At 38.9% G+C, this 20,373-nt stretch overlaps 4 protein-coding genes across 4 annotated transcripts in view; 3 read left to right on the forward strand and 1 right to left on the reverse strand.

Moving 5' to 3' along the window:
- LOC113494059 (protein crumbs) overlaps window positions 1-10,223 on the reverse strand; it is a 48,525-nt gene extending 38,302 nt beyond the window's left edge. Inside the window, exon 1 of the mRNA XM_026872195.1 lies at window positions 9,365-10,223. Coding sequence (XP_026727996.1) covers window positions 9,365-9,410 — 46 coding nt within the window. The 5' untranslated portion in view covers window positions 9,411-10,223. The remainder of the gene's footprint in view (window positions 1-9,364) is intronic.
- Window positions 10,224-10,852: 629 nt separating this feature from the next.
- On the forward strand, window positions 10,853-14,053 carry LOC113493696 (ubiquitin carboxyl-terminal hydrolase MINDY-3 homolog). The gene is made up of 2 exons (XM_026871684.1): window positions 10,853-11,037; window positions 11,186-14,053. The coding sequence occupies exon 2, from the start codon at window positions 11,209-11,211 to the stop codon at window positions 12,577-12,579; it is 1,371 nt and encodes a 456-aa protein (XP_026727485.1). The 5' UTR covers window positions 10,853-11,037; window positions 11,186-11,208; the 3' UTR covers window positions 12,580-14,053.
- A 415-nt stretch (window positions 14,054-14,468) lies between these two features.
- LOC113493697 (U11/U12 small nuclear ribonucleoprotein 35 kDa protein-like) lies at window positions 14,469-16,964 on the forward strand. Its single transcript, XM_026871686.1, has 3 exons — window positions 14,469-15,843; window positions 16,009-16,139; window positions 16,473-16,964. The coding sequence occupies exons 1-3, from the start codon at window positions 15,777-15,779 to the stop codon at window positions 16,809-16,811; spliced, it is 537 nt and encodes a 178-aa protein (XP_026727487.1). The 5' UTR covers window positions 14,469-15,776; the 3' UTR covers window positions 16,812-16,964.
- On the forward strand, window positions 16,954-18,679 carry LOC113494060 (phenoloxidase-activating factor 1-like). The gene is made up of 3 exons (XM_026872196.1): window positions 16,954-17,811; window positions 18,311-18,431; window positions 18,473-18,679. Exons 1-3 carry the CDS (start codon window positions 16,976-16,978, stop codon window positions 18,659-18,661), a joined length of 1,146 nt encoding a protein of 381 aa, XP_026727997.1. The 5' UTR covers window positions 16,954-16,975; the 3' UTR covers window positions 18,662-18,679.
- The last annotated feature ends 1,694 nt before the right edge of the window (window positions 18,680-20,373 follow it).

Raw genomic sequence — 20,373 nt, forward strand, 5'->3', positions numbered from 1 at the left:
TACCGACATATTATATGTACAGTACCTACCATCGGCGCCACGGGACGATCATCTCATCATTCGTATTCAACTGAGGCAGAAAATTATACTTTCTACTGAAGCATAATTGCAATTAGGTAATCTATCGATTTCTATACTAACTACATAATGAACCACATTAATCAAATCACTATTTGTGTGAATCACAGTGACATTTGTCATATTAAAACTCAGAACTAGAACTAGCAATTAAATAAATAAAAGCGGTCAAGTGCGAGAGGCTAATCAGAAATAGATTTATTAGGTTTTTCAAACATTTTTTTTTTCAACCCACCAGCTATTTATAACCGTAAAAATCGTCCTTCGTCCTTATCTTTATTTTTGGTCTGTTGTTACAGCGGCAAAAGAAATATCATCTAAGAAAATTTCAACTGTCTGGCCATCACGGTTTAAAAGAGAAAGAGCATAGCGGCGGATGGGCGCTTAGATAGACAGACAGTAAATAATCGGGTTTCATTTTTACCCTTAGGGTACGGAAGCCTAAAATACAGATAGGTAAAAAGAGATGAAAACGGCCGACTAACTTTCAGAATATGTCAATAACATCGAAGTATCAACAAGTAATTAACGGGGCTCTCGAGTTAGGTCGCTGCGAGCACTGGCAGGCGCCCGAGCCAGAGTGCAGCAGCGGCGGACCTCGGCAACGTTTTAAACAAAAAAACAATAAAATTAATGTTATTAATTATGAAAATTAAACATAGCCAGTTTGTCATCCTAGATTCTGTTAGATGTTTGAATTTGAATATGAAGATATGAATAAAATGCCATATATATTACGTAATAGGACTAATATTTAAATGATAGTCAATCGCGAAGAAGGCGAATCCTTAGCAATAAAAAAGGCGAGTCAGCTAAAACAATGGGTACTGTTTCAGGAGCCAGCACTCGTTTTCCCACGCTGCGGGTCACTTGCTCGATAGTGATCTACTGGCAGACTTGTTAACCGCCTGCTAATCCTCCGCTTATTCTTTCAGCAGACAATTATTGACAATAACAATGTTGCATGCCTTAAATAATGCCTTTAATCTTTTTATTTCGTCACCGGAAAATAATTAGAGGACGTGATTATGATGTCAAGTTGAAAGATAAAAAGAGCTACGTATACCGGTATACGATGTGTCCATCTACGTCTGACTGAGGCACAGAACTTACCCCAATTCTGTTCAGAAAAATAGATCCTAATTAATATAATTACGTTTTCCCTGCATTAGCTATATTAATCTCGATGAGAGTTGTAAATACTGCTCTTAGCTTACAGATATAAGAGATGTATTTTCCGGTTTAAAGAATAACCTCTGACCTCTCTACACGCAGTGATCTATGGATCGAAACGTAGTGACCATAAGAGCCGGATAATAGGTTGGAGCCAAGGGTTGAGCAATCAACTCGGTAGATAATTGCTTATATAATTCATATGCATGTATATTCATAGATAATAGCTTTGAATAGAATTTGTCAAAAATGGGTTTAACTTAGGAGCTTAACCTATTTTTGTCAAATTCTAACTTCGCTCGCTTCACTTGCGAGTAGATAGACCAGTAAAAAAGTAGCAAAATAACATAAACATATTAAAATAGTAGTAGTTGCATGGAAAACGGCGGAGCAGCGCCGAGGGCGGAGTGGAGGCGCTGGGCGTTTGACTGGCGGGTTCAACGTGCGACGAAGACGCGCTGCGCTGTGTGGCGTGCGGCCGTATCGGGTCCAATTATAACAGGACCGCTGCCGGTATCTGCAGGGACACGGCGCGGCGCGCGGCGTGGCGGTGGGCGTGCGTCATGCGTATTGCATATTTATTTAACTCAAGCTAGCATATGCCATACTCAAAATATTATCTATAAAATATGTAACGATCATATATTCGAAAATATTAGTATCATTAGTTACACAGAATTCACCATGTTTTGGTAAACAAAATAAAATAATATCCGGGTATTATTCTTTTCTAGGGAAATGGGTACAATAGACAATGTTTGTAAACAATAGTAATAACGGAAGATGTTATAATAATAAAGGTAGCTACGTAGCTTTCAATCTTTATAATTTATTGCTGGCTAAGATCATCACTTGGTTTCTGCGAAATAGGTATTACCCTACTTCCAATAAATTATGGCATATGCTACCTAACCTTCAGAGTGACAGCCGTAGTGCTCGCTAATGTAGTTAGGAGTTATGATGAGAACCGCCAGGTGTGACACAGTAACGGTGTCGACGTCGCAGGTCGGGGCGTCACGCGCCGCCGCACAGTGGTTCGTCCCCATACAAGAGGTTGGACATAGGATTCTTAAAACAAAAACTGTCGAATTTAAAAATATAAAGTATGCCATCGTATTCCTTTAATAAATTACAACAAATACTACTGATTCAATTTTTTTGATTGGGCTTATAGTTTAGGAGTAAATCGAAAAAAAGCGTTTATTCACTATGGAGAACAACACAAAAATGTCTGTATCTCGCGATTCCCGTCTTGTTTCGTTGTGCCGTTACCATTACTTGTTTCCGCTGATTAAATGCTACATTTTCTTCAAAGACACATGGTGCCCGAATCGTGCACTTTTTGAGATATGACCAAAATAAATATAAAAATAAAAATTGAGCCCTAATACGAGTGTTTGACGTAATATGACCTGATACTAGTTGATATACGTAGATTATGGAAATAAGAAGAGAGGATAAGGTACGAAAGTAGCTGTTCATGTAAAATGCGCGCATTAATAATCGCTGACAGTAATAATTTTGACAATAACAACCAAGGTATCGAATCGGACGAAAACATCAATAATAATAGAAAGTAGCAATAAAAACGGGTTATTGTCGGTAAGCACACAGGTAATTAGCAAACAATAGCATCAATTGGTTCATTGCTAATAAGCCGGCCTGTGATTTGCACCTGTGAGATCACTAACACGTTGCACTTAATGACAAGCCTACATACCGCATTAGACATATACATCAATAATATGATGAGATGCTTTCAAAAACATTAACTAATGAACATCCTCTTCTTCATCAACATCGTGATCACTACGATCGTCATCGTCATCATCGGTGCTAAAGTCAGAATCTGCTTCTGCAACATCGGTATCAATGAACTCAAAATCAGGCGTGTTATCATTTATGAGTAAATCGCTGAGTTCCTTAAATGAAGACTTTCTTTTTGTATTTTAATAATAGCAAGTTTTTGAGGATATCTTCATAAGTCACGATGCTACTATGTTTCCGCGTATGGTTTTCTCAATATTTGCGAAAGTCTTTATTTCTCGCTTCCGATGCTTCTTCAGACATGAAGCCTATAGGCAGAACAGATAGGTGGTCTACTATCTGAGGCCCATGTACAAGTAATTTATGAAGGCTGGAAGGCATATAGTACCACGCATAGAGATCCACATACATATTTGCTGTCTCGTCACAGTACAACTTGAATTTTGCTAGATCTATCTCCTCTCCTGATGAAATGAACTGCAGTATCACAGCAATTCTTCGAATTAAACTGACGTCTAATCCTGTAATACGTGCAGTCGTTTCGGGATTGGTAAAAAACCGTCTAGCAGTATTGCCAGTATTTGTGTTACCACTACCCTGTTTGACTACATCCAATAACAAACCTGTTTCTCTCCGAAAAATTTCCTAAATCAGTTTTTTCCTTTCCTTCACTTTTTGCTTCATGTCGTCACCTTTTGCTTGCCATGACTTTATGTCCAGTCTATAGGCAATGTGCAATAAGCATTCCATGGACCAAATCCAAGCATGAAACGAACTTAAACTATATTTGTATAGGTCCTCGTTCACTACTTTACCTCTTACTTCTTTAAGATTGCGTGACAATGGAATTACCGCAGTCTGTTGGGTTTAGGTTTGAAATTTCGGATTGAAACGCAGCCATTTCATTTTTCACGTTCGCTTCTGTCTCTTTCATGAATTTAAAAGAAATTGGACGGCAGTATTCGGTGGACGACGGCCGATCGTTCTGCCATACGACATCTCCACTAAAAATATTTGTCAGTTTTAAAGGCACAAGGCTTGCTATAAATATGGTTGACAAATCTTGCTCACTTGTTGTGGTTCTTTGTTGGTATATGCTCTGGCTAGAAGCTCCGTCAAAACCCCATTTGCTATGCAACATGAGTTGCTCACCACTATTAAAACTACAATTAAGCGATTCCATCAGTCTTTGAACTGTAATATCAAGGAGTGCCTGCAGTCGTATTTTCGCAGAATTTTCGGTTACAGTTATGTCTTCTTTATTTGGGTAGCATTTTTCTTCTCCTTCAACAACATATAATAACTTAGGTATTTCGTAAGCCCTTCTTTCAAACAGAAATCTCTTAAATTATATTCATTTAGAAGACCTGCACTCATTAAGTGCAACGTGTTAGTGATCTCACAGGTGCAAATCACAGGCCGGCTTATTAGCAATGAACCAATTGATGCTATTGTTTGCTAATTACCTGTGTGCTTACCGACAATAACCCGTTTTTATTGCTACTTTCTATTATTATTGATGTTTTCGTCCGATTCGATACCTTGGTTGTTATTGTCAAAATTATTACTGTCAGCGATTATTAATGCGCGCATTTTACATGAACAGCTACTTTCGTACCTTATCCTCTCTTCTTATTTCCATAATCTACGTATATCAACTAGTATCAGGTCATATTACGTCAAACACTCGTATTAGGGCTCAATTTTTATTTTTATATTTATTTTGGTCATATCTCAAAAAGTGCACGATTCGGGCACCATGTGTCTTTGAAGAAAATGTAGCATTTAATCAGCGGAAACAAGTAATGGTAACGGCACAACGAAACAAGACGGGAATCGCGAGATACAGACATTTTTGTGTTGTTCTCCATAGTGAATAAACGCTTTTTTTCGATTTACTCCTAAACTATAAGCCCAATCAAAAAAATTGAATCAGTAGTATTTGTTGTAATTTATTAAAGGAATACGATGGCATACTTTATATTTTTAAATTCGACAGTTTTTGTTTTAAGAATCCTATGTCCAACCTCTTGTATGGGGACGAACCACTGTGCGCCGCTCCGCCCACCTGCGCGCCGCCACTGCCGCGCCTGGCGCCGCTAGCTTTGGGTGCAACGGGTATTGCAGACAGTCAGACACCATACTATAAGAGCCACTGAACCAATTAGAAATACCTTTGATATTGCGGTCTAAACATTCTCAGTAATCTGATAGATGCTGACGAAGATTTGGTTATGATTATGTATTTATTTGACGGTCTTGGTACTGACGGCACAACGAGATCTAATGAGATAAAACCTATATTATCTCTAGTATAATCGATTGCTCAGGGCAAATCCAGCAAAGAAGGCAGAACAGCTTTTGCCGTCGTAATTGAGGCTGCAGGTGCTGGGCGCCGTGTCACCCGATCAGCTGACGCACAGAAAAGAAGACAGGGAGGTCGTTCGGCGCATCCGGTTTTAGGAGTAAGAGGTGGACCATTTACACCCTCGCCTCTATAAGGAGTATAGAGGACGAAGGAAAACCAGAGCCGCCTGCTGCGCGATGATATGTGTGAGAGATCCCGTAACTTAGGATTCTGCAGTAGAAGGGACACGGGTTGTATTGAAGCCCTAGAGTCTGACATGGGTATGACGTGCCCTTGGCGCAGGGTGAAGTCATTTTAAGCCTTTAATCCGTAAAAAAATATTTCGGTGATTACCGGTGTCTTTTTTATGAGCAGGTAGGTGGGATCGTGAGTTGCCGGTATAGTACTAAGTGCTTTAATTACTTTCAGTGGCACTTAATTAATTTAATTATATCTGATGGTTGCATTGTAGCTATAATTGCTCTTAAAAAAAATTAATAAGTAAGTCACTTTGAACAAAACATTTACATTGTGGTGGGTAGGTTATTTTCTATTTAATTTCCAACTTTGTTGGTTTACAAATCTCTCTCTATTCATTGGTGTACAACTGTACACCATTATTTGCATTGACGTTACAACAAGCATTTAAAATTGTGTTTACTTCTTGAGTATTGGAAATGTTATTAGTTGACACTTTTGGCGAAATAGACCGCAAGCCAAAGTATTGTTTCTCAGTACGATAAGGATTAAAACGGAACAATATGAATAAGGCTTCGCTATCTGTAGGTCTGCCATCAGGATGTATCCCGTGAAGCGATAGTTAAGCAGCTGAAATCTTCAGTGATGATGATGAATAGATACCTAGTTTTTTCTGTGATTAGTTTCAACAACTTGCATGTTTATGTAGGTGTACAGCTTATACTAAACTGACGACGGATGATCATTATGTTCTGCCGCAATACCGGTAGAAGTGAGTGTCGAGTGAAGGTCAATAACATGAGGTACGTCCTCGACGCGGCAGTCATTGTTGTGGGGCTGCGCTCGCGCCCTACTCTCAGACTGCCTCTTGTGTGTGTATTTTCGCACGCGAGAGACGATCGAGCATCACGTTATGCTGCGAAGCGTCTCTTGATAACGGTAGGTACTGCTTAAATGTTCATTAACTTTACAAGCAATACTCACTGTTGATGGAAACACTTTACATTCATGACAACAACGACTATACACGTATGGCATGTGCGATAACTATGAATAGCACATAACATGTGCGAATATTTGGAATGATCATTTTGCATATTTATGTAAATGATTACAATTTTTAAAGGACAAGGATGAATCACTGAGCGTCTGATGATTGTTTGGCATTGCTTGTTATAACTTGATACCTGGTGTTATATGCTATTTGGGTGACATAGAGTAACGGAAATAAACCACTTAACGCAGAACGAATGAACTTCTACCATGTAGAAGAGTGGTCTAGTGGTGATGGATGGAACAGAGTACCGTCATTATACATGACATTGTTCTCTCTACAAACTGCTGCTGGGTACCAATTAACTTTATTCTTAAGTTTTTTTTTTATATTTTAGGTTTAATAGGCAGTAGCACTACCGACACTGATTACGTAAAGGGGTACAGTCGTACAAAAGTGTAGCTCCTACAATAGTTCATTTCACTAAAACCTCTATTGTAATTGCAGAACAATAAGAAAGCTCTGTATAGAAGACTTTTCACTGGCGAATGAAGCATGTTCATTCGCCAGTGAAAAGTAGTGTGCCTCGGCAGCAGAGCAGGCGCGCGGGAGAGGCACGGCGCGGCGGCGGCGCGCGGCTCGAACAATGCTCGTGTGACTTGCTTTCGTTGGGAGGCCACCAAAACTTACGCGTATCACTTTGTTACTTGTTAGCCGTTATACATGTTATACACTTTTTTAGCATATTATGCGCCCAAAGCTAAACTGCAACTGTGCAATGACCTCGATAGTATCGAAATCGCCATGATCATGTGCAGCATAAAGACACCAGTGTACAAAATTATATGCAAGATGAAGTTAAAAAGTTTGAAATATCTGTTGATAGATATCATATACCTCTTAGAGCAAAAGTTGAAAGTTTGGATTTCTAAATTTAAACAATAGCCATTGTTCCTTCAGTGATTTACATAACACCTTTGAATTTTATTAAGAAGAGGGTAACTGTATTAAAAATAATCCAACCAACCGCTATAGTACAAGATATCAACAATACACATACTACTCCCTGTTTCAAATAAATAAATTGTAGCTCATGGCATGTTAAGCAATGAACGACTACATAGTAAAATAAATACTATTTCAAACATACCCCCGCTTCATTGTGAAAATGGTGATATAGGGAAGTCTGCAAAAAATCTATCGCAAATAACATTATGAAGATTTTTTGGAGAAAGTTTTATTAAATTGATTCTATTCCAGTTTTTACCAGCCCAAAAACATTGTTCATTATGCTAAATTTGATATGAAATACTTTTCTTCTAATAAACAGCTGGATGAAGGTAGATTGCTTTATTGATAAATTTATGTTTTGATTCTTAATATGTAATACAAAATCATAATCGTAACATTATTTTAGCTCTATAGTCTATACTAATATAATATAATAAAGCTGAAGAGTTTGTTTGTTTGAACATGCTAATCTCAGGAACTAATGGTTTGAATTGAAAAAATCTTTTTGTCTTGAACAGACCATTTATCAACGAAGGCTATATAACATCACGCTGCGACTAATAGGAGCGAAGATACAATGGAAAATGTGGTAAAACGGGGAAAATTATTCATCTTTGAGGGGAACCTCAGACATAATATCTACACATGAGCTAATTGCAACATGCAGATCTGACCTGCTTAGCTGTACCTAATATAAGATTGTATGTTTTGGGTAATTAGTACATTTAGAAAAATGTAAGTTATAAGTTTTCAAATATCTGTAATAGCTTCATCAAATCAAATCAAATCTTTATTGCATACCATGTTACATAGGTGGTAAATTATAACTAGGTTCACAGCTCATCAATAATTATATGTAAGTAGCTGACCCAGCAAACATTGTTTTACTGAATATTTTTTTTTTTTCTAGTTGTACAATATTTTTAATGCCACATGCCAAAAAAATAAAATAAAAACAAACATTTTTGTCCAAAAAAAATATTTTTTTAGTGTGAGCAACCCTTATCGCTTAGGGGTATGAAAAATAGATGTTGTTCTATTCTCAGACCTACCCAATATGTATACACAATTTCATACAAATCGCTCGAACCATTTCCGAGGAGTACGGTAACTAACATCGTGACACGGGAATTTTATATATTAGATAGAACATTAATCAATATGTATAAAAATATATTAATTTAAAATAATACTTTTGATCACCTCACCCATTCATACAATTAAAATGTTTATTGCACCTTTTTTCTCTAACCTTATAAGTAAAACTCTGTAACAGCAATGCCAATTTTTTTTAAAAGTTGTTGCTATCATCTGGATACTAGTGTTAAAAGTAACTTTAGCTTCTAAATCTAAAATAATAGTGTGACTACCAAGAAGTGAGAAAAATAAATACGATTTTGATGGAACAATAAACTCAGGGCAGTAGATACCATCAGGACCAATTAGCGATCCTCAGAATCACAATTCTTAAGACAAAGAATACATTAATTTTTAAAGCTGGATGGCAAACTGTATTTAGAAGAAGATAATAAAACAGTAGGAAAAAAAATAACAAGTGCGGATTAAACAGCATTTTGTTAATTCCAAGCACCAATCACCTGGTCATCTCCAATGGTGAACCCTTGTCATTAATATTTATAATTAAATTAAAATATCTATCACTAATATGCATGGCAGTTGTAACTGCTATTAACACTGCAGCTAAGTATACGAACCGAGCTGTATATTTCCTAACGAGAATATTAAAGAAAAACAGATACTTGTAATGTACAATTAGTAAACCAATTTCCACAAACCTGCTAGTTTTGCAGCATCGCGTCGCCTCCGATCGTACAACTTCATTATGTTGAAATCACAAAACACAAAAACAATTCAACTACATTCACTTTTTATGACTTCTGAACAAATTCATAATTCACTTGCTTAAAATAAACCCGTCAGTAAATAAATAACACAAAATTATAGAAAGAAACATAAGGTTTTGTCATGTAAATAAAAACTTAAAAAGAAACATCACCACAGAACTTAACTCATTGACTGACTGACGGGACGGAAGGAAGGTAGAGTGAGTGACGGTTTATGACTCAATGTTGACAAAGTAGTCGACAATGGTAGTTTTAGTAGTTCGGACCTATTGTCCAATGATTGATATCTGCCTAGACACCATGATTTTCTGAACTCTTTATGTCTTATTTTATTCTATTATACTACGTACAAATTATTTCAATAGATTACTGTAACCTATTGAAATAATTTTATGTAAGTATAGTCATTAAAAGCTTAAGTATAGTCGTAAAACATAGAGAGGTTTGGAAAAGAAAGGTGGAGACCTTTGCCCAGCCGCCTAGCCGTAGGATTTAAAACAGGCTGTATATAAAAGAAAGTAATTATGAAGGAATTTTATTAGTGAGTTTTTTTTATTTAAATAGTGAAGAAAAAATGAAATAATATTCATCATACTAGTATAAGTTTTTAGTGTCGTATTTTTTTCGAGTGCCAAGTAAAAGACTTGACTGACATACTGAAGAAGAACATTCTACATCTTTTCTATTCATAGCCTTCTTCGTAATGGAGTTTTTTATTTCAGCTTATTTAAGAACCATTTTAAGCATATAAAGTGATTCTAGATTGTATATTTGAGGAAAAGCGTTTAATAAGAAAATCAGTGTTCAAAATAAATTGGTGTAAAGAATTAATACATCTAAATAAATATATGTCTAATGAATATAGGATGATATATTTATGGTAATTTACTTATACATAGTGTACTTGACTACTTCTCGTTGGGCCTCTGTCAGTTATTTTAATAAGACGGTGGATAGGTTAATTATACGTTTCTACCAATATATTTTGTGAGTTCTACCATCCAAAATTATGTACTGTGTTGCCATCATATTTCTAAAAGCATTGGTCGACGATCGTATATGGCCATAAAATTGATGTCGATTAAAACTGATTTAATACTACAATATACATTATCACTGTTGGGATATAGCATTAAAATGATAAGTTAATTGTTTAGCTGATTTATTTTAGTTGGAATAACTCCGAAAAAAATACATAAAGCATGGTTTATGTATGAGTTCTATTTGAAAATTACAAACAAAAACATTTTAAATAGAACAATGATAATTTAAAACAGATAAAAATTTGCTGTTACATTTACTTAAATAAGAAAAAGTTATACAGATAATATTAACCTCAGTGCTGGAATCATACCCAAAACATCAACAAAAATTGTTTCTCCGTCGACATAAAATGACATAAGAAAGGAATGTTGCTATTTTTCTTTAAAAATGGCAGCCTTCATGTCGTAAGCTTTTCTTTTTCTTTTCTACAGATGAAAAGTTTTTAATATCAATTTAGGGAAGGTTTATAATGCTATTTGAAGCTACCCAGATGGTTAATAGGTCTTCTGTAACGATTATCTAGTTGTTAAATGTCGTGAGTCATGTACTTCATATTGGCCGTAAGTACTACGTGGTTATAATTCTTTTGTAGTTGTACGTTTACTTCAATAATTACACCTATAAATGTATTACATGATTCATTTAAAGAAGTGCTGTCATATTCAAATGTACCTGCGGATCTTTCATATGTATTTATCATTGTTTTAGGCGGCGTAAACATCAGGCAACTTATGCAAATGTTGAACGGATCGAACGATACGAGTAGTTCCTTGACAACATCGAATAAAGATACCATGAGCGCCGGGAGTGCGACATTGGACCGCGAGCTAGCGAGCACGCGGCGACTGCTGTGGGGAGATCATGTTAAGGAAGATGTTTTCCGGCGTTGGGCGCAGGGCTTCCAGTTCAGTCCAGACGAGCCTAGTGCTCTTATACAACAGGAAGGAGGTCCATGTGCAGCTATTGCACCCGTGCAGGGTTTTCTACTGAAGATACTCTTGTCAGAGACACCAGGACACAGTTTTCAGGACTTGACTTCAGAGAAGTGCAATTCTCTACTGGTTAGGGCTGTGTGTACAATATTAAGCCAGTGTCTAGCGCCTAAGTACAATGTTGCTGTGTACAGAAAGAATGAAACAGATGCGGAGACTAGCGGCGGCAATAATGTCAGTGTGGAGGAACAATCCAACACGGTGTATGATACTTTAGAACAATTCCATCGACGCATTGAGGTGCACCCTTTCCAAACCTTATCTGAAGTAGAAGCTTTTTACACAAGAAACATCCGAATACTGAAGGACAAGTATGGTGTTTTACTACTATTGTACAGTGTAATTCTCAGCAAGGGGGTGAGCATTGTGGAAGCTGAGCTTGCAGAACTGTCAGATCCACTCATACATTCAACATATGGATATGGGTCTCAGGGACTTATTAACTTAATGCTTACAGGCAGGGCTGTGGCACATGTGTGGGACCATGACCAGGTTGTTGGTGGTCTACGACTGCGAGGTATTGAGAAACAGAATGACATTGGATTCCTAACTATTATGGAACACATGCAATATTGCACAGTTGGTTCATTTTATAAAAACCCAAAGCATCCAGTGTGGGTTTTAGCATCTGATACACATTTAACAGTGCTGTTCTCCCTTGAAAGAAGGCTAGCTGCACCAGAAACGGTTGGAGAGTCAGCTGAAAGAATTTTCCGTTCATTTGATCCAGAGGGTAATAATTTTATTCCTTCCGCTGCCTTACAAGATGTACTTTGTGCTGCAGATCTAGTGAGTGAACCTGAATATGTAGAATTAATGAGACGTAAACTAGATTCTGAAAATTTGGGAATTATCTTATTGAGCGCCTTCATGGATGAATTTTTTCCTGGATGTGAGCGTGGTGCTCCAGACACATTTACCCTGCACCACTATAATGGGCTAATACGCAGCAACCCTGGTGCGCGGGTGATGTTCCGAACAGGCCGTGCAGCACTGTTAGAATGCCCCATGCGTGCTGCAAGCACAGACGCCATGCTTACATGCCTGCAGACCAAGTGGCCCAGTATTGATGTGGTGTGGGATGATGGACAGTCACCATCACTCAATTAGCAGAGCTTCTCTCTTCCGATGACCCTTGCTCGGAACTTATACTGTGACATAGTGAGGATTGCGTCGAAAGTACCTTTAGATATGTTTAATATGTCGCTGAGAAATTCCATTACTTTATTGTATTAACTTATGTATAAAAATTGTATTGGATGGTTTGAGTCGAGGTTCCTTGTGGAAGGTTCTCGCACTGGTATAGGCAGCTATTTTGCATAAATTTGGCGTCCTTGCGGTAGTTAGGTCTCTGAACTGGTCAACTGGCAACGCAAGGCGTGAGGAATGCTCATCATGACAAGCGGGATTAAGTAGTCAGTACATTGTTGTGAGAATAGCTCCAAGCTACCATGTAAATGAGTGATCTGAATATTAAGCAATAAGCTTTTTGCAAGAGTAATAAATATATCTATGTAAAATATAATTTTACAATACTCTATTTTTGGTGTTAGAGTATAATTTGGCCATAACTTTGGAGTTGGTACTGTTGTACAAAATCTATTTTCGTATCAAGATGAACAGTTGCGAAGTTTGTTCTAGGCCATGATCTAATTAATTTGTGAGGTGTCAGGTGATGCCAAAACAAACTCTTTATGCTGTATGTGCGCGGATAGCACCGCCTAGTGCCTAGGCCACTGATAGATATGGGATCATTTGACTTGACTTGCATGTGTCTGCCCTGGTTTACGAAAAATAGCATTAATCCATAACTTGTGTAGACTACTTCTTCTATGTGTTTCACATTATTACCACAGATAAACATCAGATTGTACATACTTGTTTAAATTTGTGATTGCTAGTTGTTTAGTTTCATATTATTTACAATATTGATGGGAGTATCATTGCTGGACTCAACAACACTTACGGACTCATGCTAATGGGCACTGGTTGCCATCCCAGTGTGTTGTTCAATATTGTTGTGTTGTGACTTAACATCATAGAATGTATACATGCTTGATGTATTTGACAGTTTTCAATGCACTAAGTTTTTACTACATTTTATTTACTACATACTTAGATAAGTACTAAAGTTTGGAAGCAAACAAAAACTTGAATATAATGCAATAAATATTGATTTATGTAAACCAACTAGGTGACATTAAATGGGTGGTTATATATGTACCCTAACAATGATTGTATTAATAATTGATTCATACATTTTGTATACATTTATTTCTTTGATTAATTTTGTGACTAAAATAATTGTTACAGTAAACATACAGTGACAGTAATAGAGTATCTAACCTATTTTGTTAAAATCAAAAATTTCGTTTTTCATATTATGTTATAATATATTCTGATTACTACGAAATTTAAGTCAGTCATCTACAATTTTATAGTGATTATTTTCATTGTATTTTGTCAAATTCATGTAAAATAGCTGTGCACATTGGTGTCGCGTTATAAAGAGTATATTGAAAGATATTTTCAGTTAGTCATAAATAGTGTAACATGCTTTTTTAATTACAATTTGTGGGTTTTATTTTATGTGACTTACTTTGTCATCTTTTTGGCTATGTGCAACTTGTGTACCTATACAGAAGTACATTTAATAACAAAATTAAATTATATTTATTTTGAGCAATGAGAGCATTTGTTTGCCCTAATTGCATTGTACCGACCGGATCCCAGAACCGATCTCATTTGTGGGATTCGTCAGGAGTGAGGAAAAATAAGTACGTTTCAATTAGCGAATCAGTCGTGCTGCCCGATCCTAATAAGATGTGCCTAAAGAAGCCCAGGTGTGAAAATGAAAAATGAAAACAAAAATTAATAAAGACAGAGTATTATTCAAATTATCGTCAGTTTAATTGTTGGTCAATTTACTTTTTTATTTATTGTTTTATTCACGAATTATGTTCACACGATTTTACAGGAGGACACAAACGCAGGTAAGCCTTTGTGTAACCTGCAATTTCCTACTCTATGCCATGTTGCGTTTGTAATTTGTAATTACTACACTTGCTGTTCCAGCAAATGTTGTTTTGCCAAACAATTGGGGGAATAAAAAAGGCGTAAAATGAAAAATGGATGTCATAGTCACACAAAATTTCTTAACAATTTGTCAAGCCGTATCGGAAGAGTTCAGTATCGTACACCGTGACACGAGAATTTAGATAATATCCCACAACTTTCCACAGTTATGACAGTAAATATACTTGTATACTTCTTAACCTACATATCAAAGATAAATTTCACCCAATAAAAGAAAATGATCGTGCTCTTCAAAAAAAATTGTCCTGGCAGGAATCGAATTTACGTTCTCCGGTACATCAACAGGCCAGTTTGTGCACGTGAAATGAATGTTTGTGAAACTAACCGCGACACAACACTTCCGCATTGAGAGGTTCAAACCTTGGGTCGCGGGGTGGTGTCACAAACATTCAAGTTCACAAAGACACCCAGATTCTGAATAAGCATCCGTGGATCACAAAACCTCATGTCCCACGTGGGGATCGAACCCGCGATGTCTCGCGAGTTCAGCGGGCTTGGCAGGGCTGGTGATCTCAATCAGTCGGCTGATGTCGTAAAAAGTAAACTCTCAAAACCAAAGTCTTGCGGTCATGTACGTGCCAACAAATATAGCATTAGAAAAAGAAATAACGAAAGACGAGTAGTATTTTCTCAAAGCCTAAAGGTGCGGTCTCAAGGAGTCGCTTATCGCCCCTCAGATTTGTCGCTGCAAACGAGCGACAAGCGGCTCAGGAGGCTACACTTTAAAAAGAAAAACGATCCAGAGTGAGTTGCGAGACAAGTCGGCATAAAGTGGTGCAGCAACGGTCTCTAAATTTAATTCCCGTGAATAATGGCATCGTTTCTTTTATTTGTACCACTGCCACGGGTTACGAATGAGGTAAGAATATTAGCAACACAATGTTGCGCCCTGACCAGATTTATCGCTGCAAACGAGTGACGAGCGACTCATGAGGCTGCATCTTAAGTTATTTCCAAATGCAAATCAAAATGTAAAATCTGTTGTGTATTGCTCTCTGACTTATATATAGTTATCTGTGGTGTATTGCTTGTCAGTTCTCAAAAGTAAACTTGGTGGAATCTCAGAGCTTTATAAATTCACAAGTTGGTCGAGTCAAAAACTATAACATTTGTATCTTGTGACTCTGGTTATAGTGGTTATCATTACAAAAAAAGAGTTACATGGAAACTTATAAAGTGGAAAACTGGTAAATAATTCGGCTTTTACCGAAATGGCTTGTGAGAACTTTAAAAAATATGCAACGGAGTATGATCCAATAAAAATAGGATCAATTGACGGTAAGTTAGTTTACGAATTATTTATAATGTTGGATTGGATTATACACGTTTATGTATAGTTTAAAGTGAAGTAAACTTATAAATAGTAAAATATAAGCATAGCTTTTAAATAAGCATTTTTTTATTTGTATATCCGTGTAGAACTTCCCATTCTTTTTATCATAGGTACAGACACGGAGCCACATGATCATGCCATTATAAGAGCTCTGACGTCGGAATACACACCAAACAAACTGGTAATGGGCAACCCTCTTAACACATTGTTTGTTGGTCGACTGAATCCCAGGACTACTGAAGTATGTATCTCAAATGTAAATGGTTTCTTTACTATTTCAAACTATGGATAGACACGAGTTTTAAAAGTAAGAATGTAGAAGTACACAGGGGATTATGATTCAATTAAGAAATAATTTTATTAGAGAAATCTAAAAACAGCATTAGGATTTTGACAAATTTTGAAGCCCTTGTGCCCAATGTTGTGCCCTTAGACATGGCCCTGAACTTTCCTTGAAAAATTATGCTATTCAGGTATTTATTAAATTAAAGATTTATAATTCTCTTATTTTGTACATATTAATTGAATTCAAGCAATGACAATAGGTACTGACAGTAAAATAAACTAATTTCAGGAGACACTACAGTCAGAATTCAGGAAGTTTGGCAGAATATCTAACTGTCGCATTGTGAAAGACATTGTTACTGGGAAATCTAAGCAATATGCATTCATTGAGTTTGAGAACTTGGGCTGTGTGGATCGGGCCTTAAAGGAGATGCTGAAGGAGTATATAGATGGTGTAGAGGTAATAGTAGAGCGAGAGGCAGAGCGCCGGCTGGCGGGCTGGCGGCCGCGGCGACTCGGCGGCGGGTTCGGGGGCCGGAGGGAGGCCGGCCAGCTGCGGTTTGGTTGTCAGGACAGACCCTTTAGGAGACCTATTATTGTTATAGAACAAAAACGGGACAATTTATGATGCACACAATGAGCTACGTGTATGTAATGTTATACATAATATAGCAAGTAAAGTTAAGCAGTAGTTATAGGAAAAAAAGCATTACTGAATGTATTTTTTTAGTGATCTAATTGGTCATGAGTGTCAATCAGCAATAAAATAAACATGAAAAGCCACATAAAATAATGTGTTATGTGTGCTGCAAGGAGCTTAAGGGTTGGTGCAAATCATTTACACGGATTGAGGGTTTTCTCTCTGTTCTGCAGGCGATTCTCCTTGTGGTGTTTATATTTTTTTTGGTGTTTTTGATACTTCATTTTGTTGGCTGTCTTAAAATCCCGGAGGAAAAAAAGGAAACTACGACGGATATAAAACTAAACACGTCGGACGATGAGGTTTATGAAATCCTTGCCACGACAACTCTATCGCCTGACGTCGAGTGTACGTGGGACCCATCAAAGCCAACTACTGTCCGAGTGCGCTACTACCTAAATGACATTAACACCACTGAAAGACACGACAGTGATGAGCTTAAGGTCACCAAGTCTCAGGCCCTAGACACCGAACTCGTAGAATCATTTCTCGAGTACGACGATTTCGAGTTCTCGGAACATTCGGACGGTGACTTCGCCGACGAGACTTTTACAAATCAAGTCGTGGCTCTAGTCAAATTAAAACCTCCGGCCGACGTCACGTTCGGCTGCATACTCACTAAGGTAACAAAATTTTGGACGCTGACGGCGGCTAGTTGTATCGAATCAATAGAAGAAGTGGACTCTCTGGACTCGTTCGTGATGATCGAGCAGTACGGGTCGGCGCGGCAGTCGCGGGCGCGCGGCGTGGCGGACGTGCGCCTGCACCCGCAGGCCGCGGGCGCGGCGCGCAGCCACGACCTGGCGGCGCTGCGCGCGGACCGCGCGCTGCGGGCGCCCGCCCCCCTGCCCGCGCTGCCCTCCCCGCTCGACTACTTCTCCGTGGCCGTGGGCGAGAGGTTCGTGCTGCTGGGCTACGGCGGCTACAGGTACACCTCCAACTGTTCATTCAAAAACGCTTATTACGCGTTTATGAAACATACCTAATAAGTTTTCTGAAGTCCGGCCTTGATGTCTTCAAGGCTTCCCTCATAGCCTCCGCCTTTCTTAGAAGCCACCTTGTTTAGGATTTCGGTTTATCGGCTCCACTCTAGGATTCGTCTGCTCCAACGGCCATCGGTCTTTTGACAACCGTAGCCTGCATATCCAACCCACGGCCATGATTTATGGTACATTATTTCGTAGGGAATACAACATTAGTTCGTCATCATCATCATCATCCACAGCCTTTATCCTCCCACTGCTGGGCATAGGCCTCCCCTTTTTCGTGACATTAGTTCGTACTTATAATAAATTGCAAACGTTCTAAGCGCAGCAAGTACTCTGTATCCTCACGACAACGTGGGATATGAAAGGCGTGATTCAATTTTGTTGGAAGATCATGAAGACTTTAGTATATGTATTTTGATATTGAACCGCGGGGTACAGGACCGTGGACAAGGGCCCGGCGGGGCGGCGGCTGCGGCAGGTGTCGGTGTTCGCGGTGTCGGCGGCGCAGTGCGCGGGCTGGGCGCCGCGCCACCTGGCGGGGGGCGCGCGCGTGGCGGGGGCGCGTGCGGCGGGGGCGCGGGCGGGGGCGCGGCCGGGGGCGCGCTGTGCGCGGGGGCGCGGCGCGCGCGCTCCGAGCCCTGCAACTACTGCGCGGGCGCGCCGCTGCTGCGCGGGGGCACGCTGTACGGCGTCATGAGCGACAACGCGGCCTGCGCCGTGGCCTGCGAGCCCCAGCTCTACGTCAACCTTGCTATGTTGCGCGACTGGATCGACGCCGTTATTCAATAAAACGCTATTTATTATGCATTACTGTCAATTTTATTTACTAAATAATATATCTTCAAAGTAAAACTGTCCCGAACGATAGGTAGTGCACATCATAAGGCTTAGAGAAGTGATCGTAACACCTTTCCTATTACGGTGAGTTTTTGGATTTAATTTGTGTAACCAAACATTAATGTTGTGCTTTTTTTATACATATTTACTCACGCGTTCGACTCGCGTCCTAACAACCTACGGATAACATCTGAGACTAAGTAATGTTTTGTAAGAGTATGGTAGACCTCAAGCATCACACATCCGACTCGCACGCAACCCTTATTTTTCTTATCGCAGTCAATAACTAGTCGTGCTGACGGGTTCCTCAATAACCTTTATTCATTAAAAACATCATTAAAAGGGTATTTCCTCCATGATTCTAGATCCACGAGAAAATTCGCATCAATGTCGTATGAAGCTTTTTATATACCCTCTACTCGTACATGTACATACCTAAGTATGACGGCTAAATAAAATCAAGACTGTTTAAAAAGATAAAAAAGACAAGTAGTAGATGTCACGAATGTCAATTGGTGATGATAGGATTCTATTATATTGAGTAGCTAATTATTAATAAATCCCCGTGTAGTGGCGCCAGCAGAGGGTGGTAAAGCAATAGAGAGCAAAGCCAGCACGGGATGTACACGAACGTATCAAGTCAGTGTCTATAGTGTGTTCCAACAAGCCCTTGCTGCTGCTCTCCGTGGTGATGGCGGTGTTCGTGGTGGGCGTGGTGGTAGCCGCCATCATGCAGCTCCTGGCCGTCGGCGAAGAAATTAATGATGGCGAAGACGGAGTGCAGAAGGTCATGAAAATAATCGGAGTGCAAATCGACCAGTACGACCTACCGGACGAGCCGGAGGTGCCGGACGCGCCAGAAGAAGGAGACCTCACCCTCGTCTTCCGTGAGGAGAAGGAAAAGGAACTAATGTCGACATCGGCCGCCGCGAGCGTGCTGCTGCTGCCCGTGATCACGCGGCGCGCGCCCGCCGACCCGCGCCTGCGCGCCGCCGCCTACCGCGCGCGCTGACCGCTGCCCGGCGCTGGACCCGTGGCATGAATGTTCCGTGATTTTTAGTACTTTTAGAGTTATGGCACTTTTTCCTACTATTTAAGCGGTCTGGGTCTCCCAAGTGGTGTCTGCTCATACTGCGGTAGATAATTAACATCTAGACATGGTATTCTTGTTCAAGAAAGCTAAACGTTGACGTTTATCACTCTTTCACGCAAACACCACTAAACGGATTGGGATGAAATTTGTTACACAGATAGTTTTTAACCTGGATTAAGTCATAGGGCTTTTACTCTGATTTTATCAGCAGCCTTTGGCAACAGCTAGGTAGCATATATTTATTGCTTTAAAAACCTTGTCATTTTTTTGGTCGACCTCAGACCCTCGTCCCCGTGGGTAGAACATATAAGTTATGATTAAACTGTTTGTTTCAAATTTTCCATTGTATCTTCGCACCTATTAGTCGCAGCGTGATGGTTTATAGCCTAAAACCTTCCTCGATTCCTTTTTCAATTTGGACCAGTAGTTCCTGAGATTAGCGCGTTCAAACAAACAAACAAACAAACTCTTCAGCTTTATATATTAGTAATAGATATAATTAGTAAGGATTAACATGAGTATTCATAGAAACTAAGGACTTTTGAAGTTAAAGATTATATAAATATACTTC

This window comes from Trichoplusia ni, chromosome 5 (assembly GCF_003590095.1).
Source record: "Trichoplusia ni isolate ovarian cell line Hi5 chromosome 5, tn1, whole genome shotgun sequence".
In the NCBI taxonomy this organism is placed as follows: domain Eukaryota; kingdom Metazoa; phylum Arthropoda; class Insecta; order Lepidoptera; family Noctuidae; genus Trichoplusia; species Trichoplusia ni.

Excerpts from the sequence above, each read along its gene's own strand:
- LOC113493697 (XM_026871686.1), top strand. The coding sequence starts at position 15,777 with ATGGCTTGTGAGAACTTTAAAAAATATGCAACGGAGTATGATCCAATA. Across the intron at positions 15,844-16,008 it reads AAAAATAGGATCAATTGACG|GTACAGACACGGAGCCACAT; the intron begins GTAAGTTAGTTT and ends TTTTTATCATAG. Across the intron at positions 16,140-16,472 it reads TGAATCCCAGGACTACTGAA|GAGACACTACAGTCAGAATT; the intron begins GTATGTATCTCA and ends AACTAATTTCAG.
- LOC113493696 (XM_026871684.1), top strand. The coding sequence starts at position 11,209 with ATGCAAATGTTGAACGGATCGAACGATACGAGTAGTTCCTTGACAACA.
- LOC113494060 (XM_026872196.1), top strand. The coding sequence starts at position 16,976 with ATGTGTTATGTGTGCTGCAAGGAGCTTAAGGGTTGGTGCAAATCATTT. Across the intron at positions 17,812-18,310 it reads CTGGGCTACGGCGGCTACAG|GACCGTGGACAAGGGCCCGG; the intron begins GTACACCTCCAA and ends CGCGGGGTACAG. Across the intron at positions 18,432-18,472 it reads GGGGCGCGCGCGTGGCGGGG|GCGCTGTGCGCGGGGGCGCG; the intron begins GCGCGTGCGGCG and ends GCGGCCGGGGGC.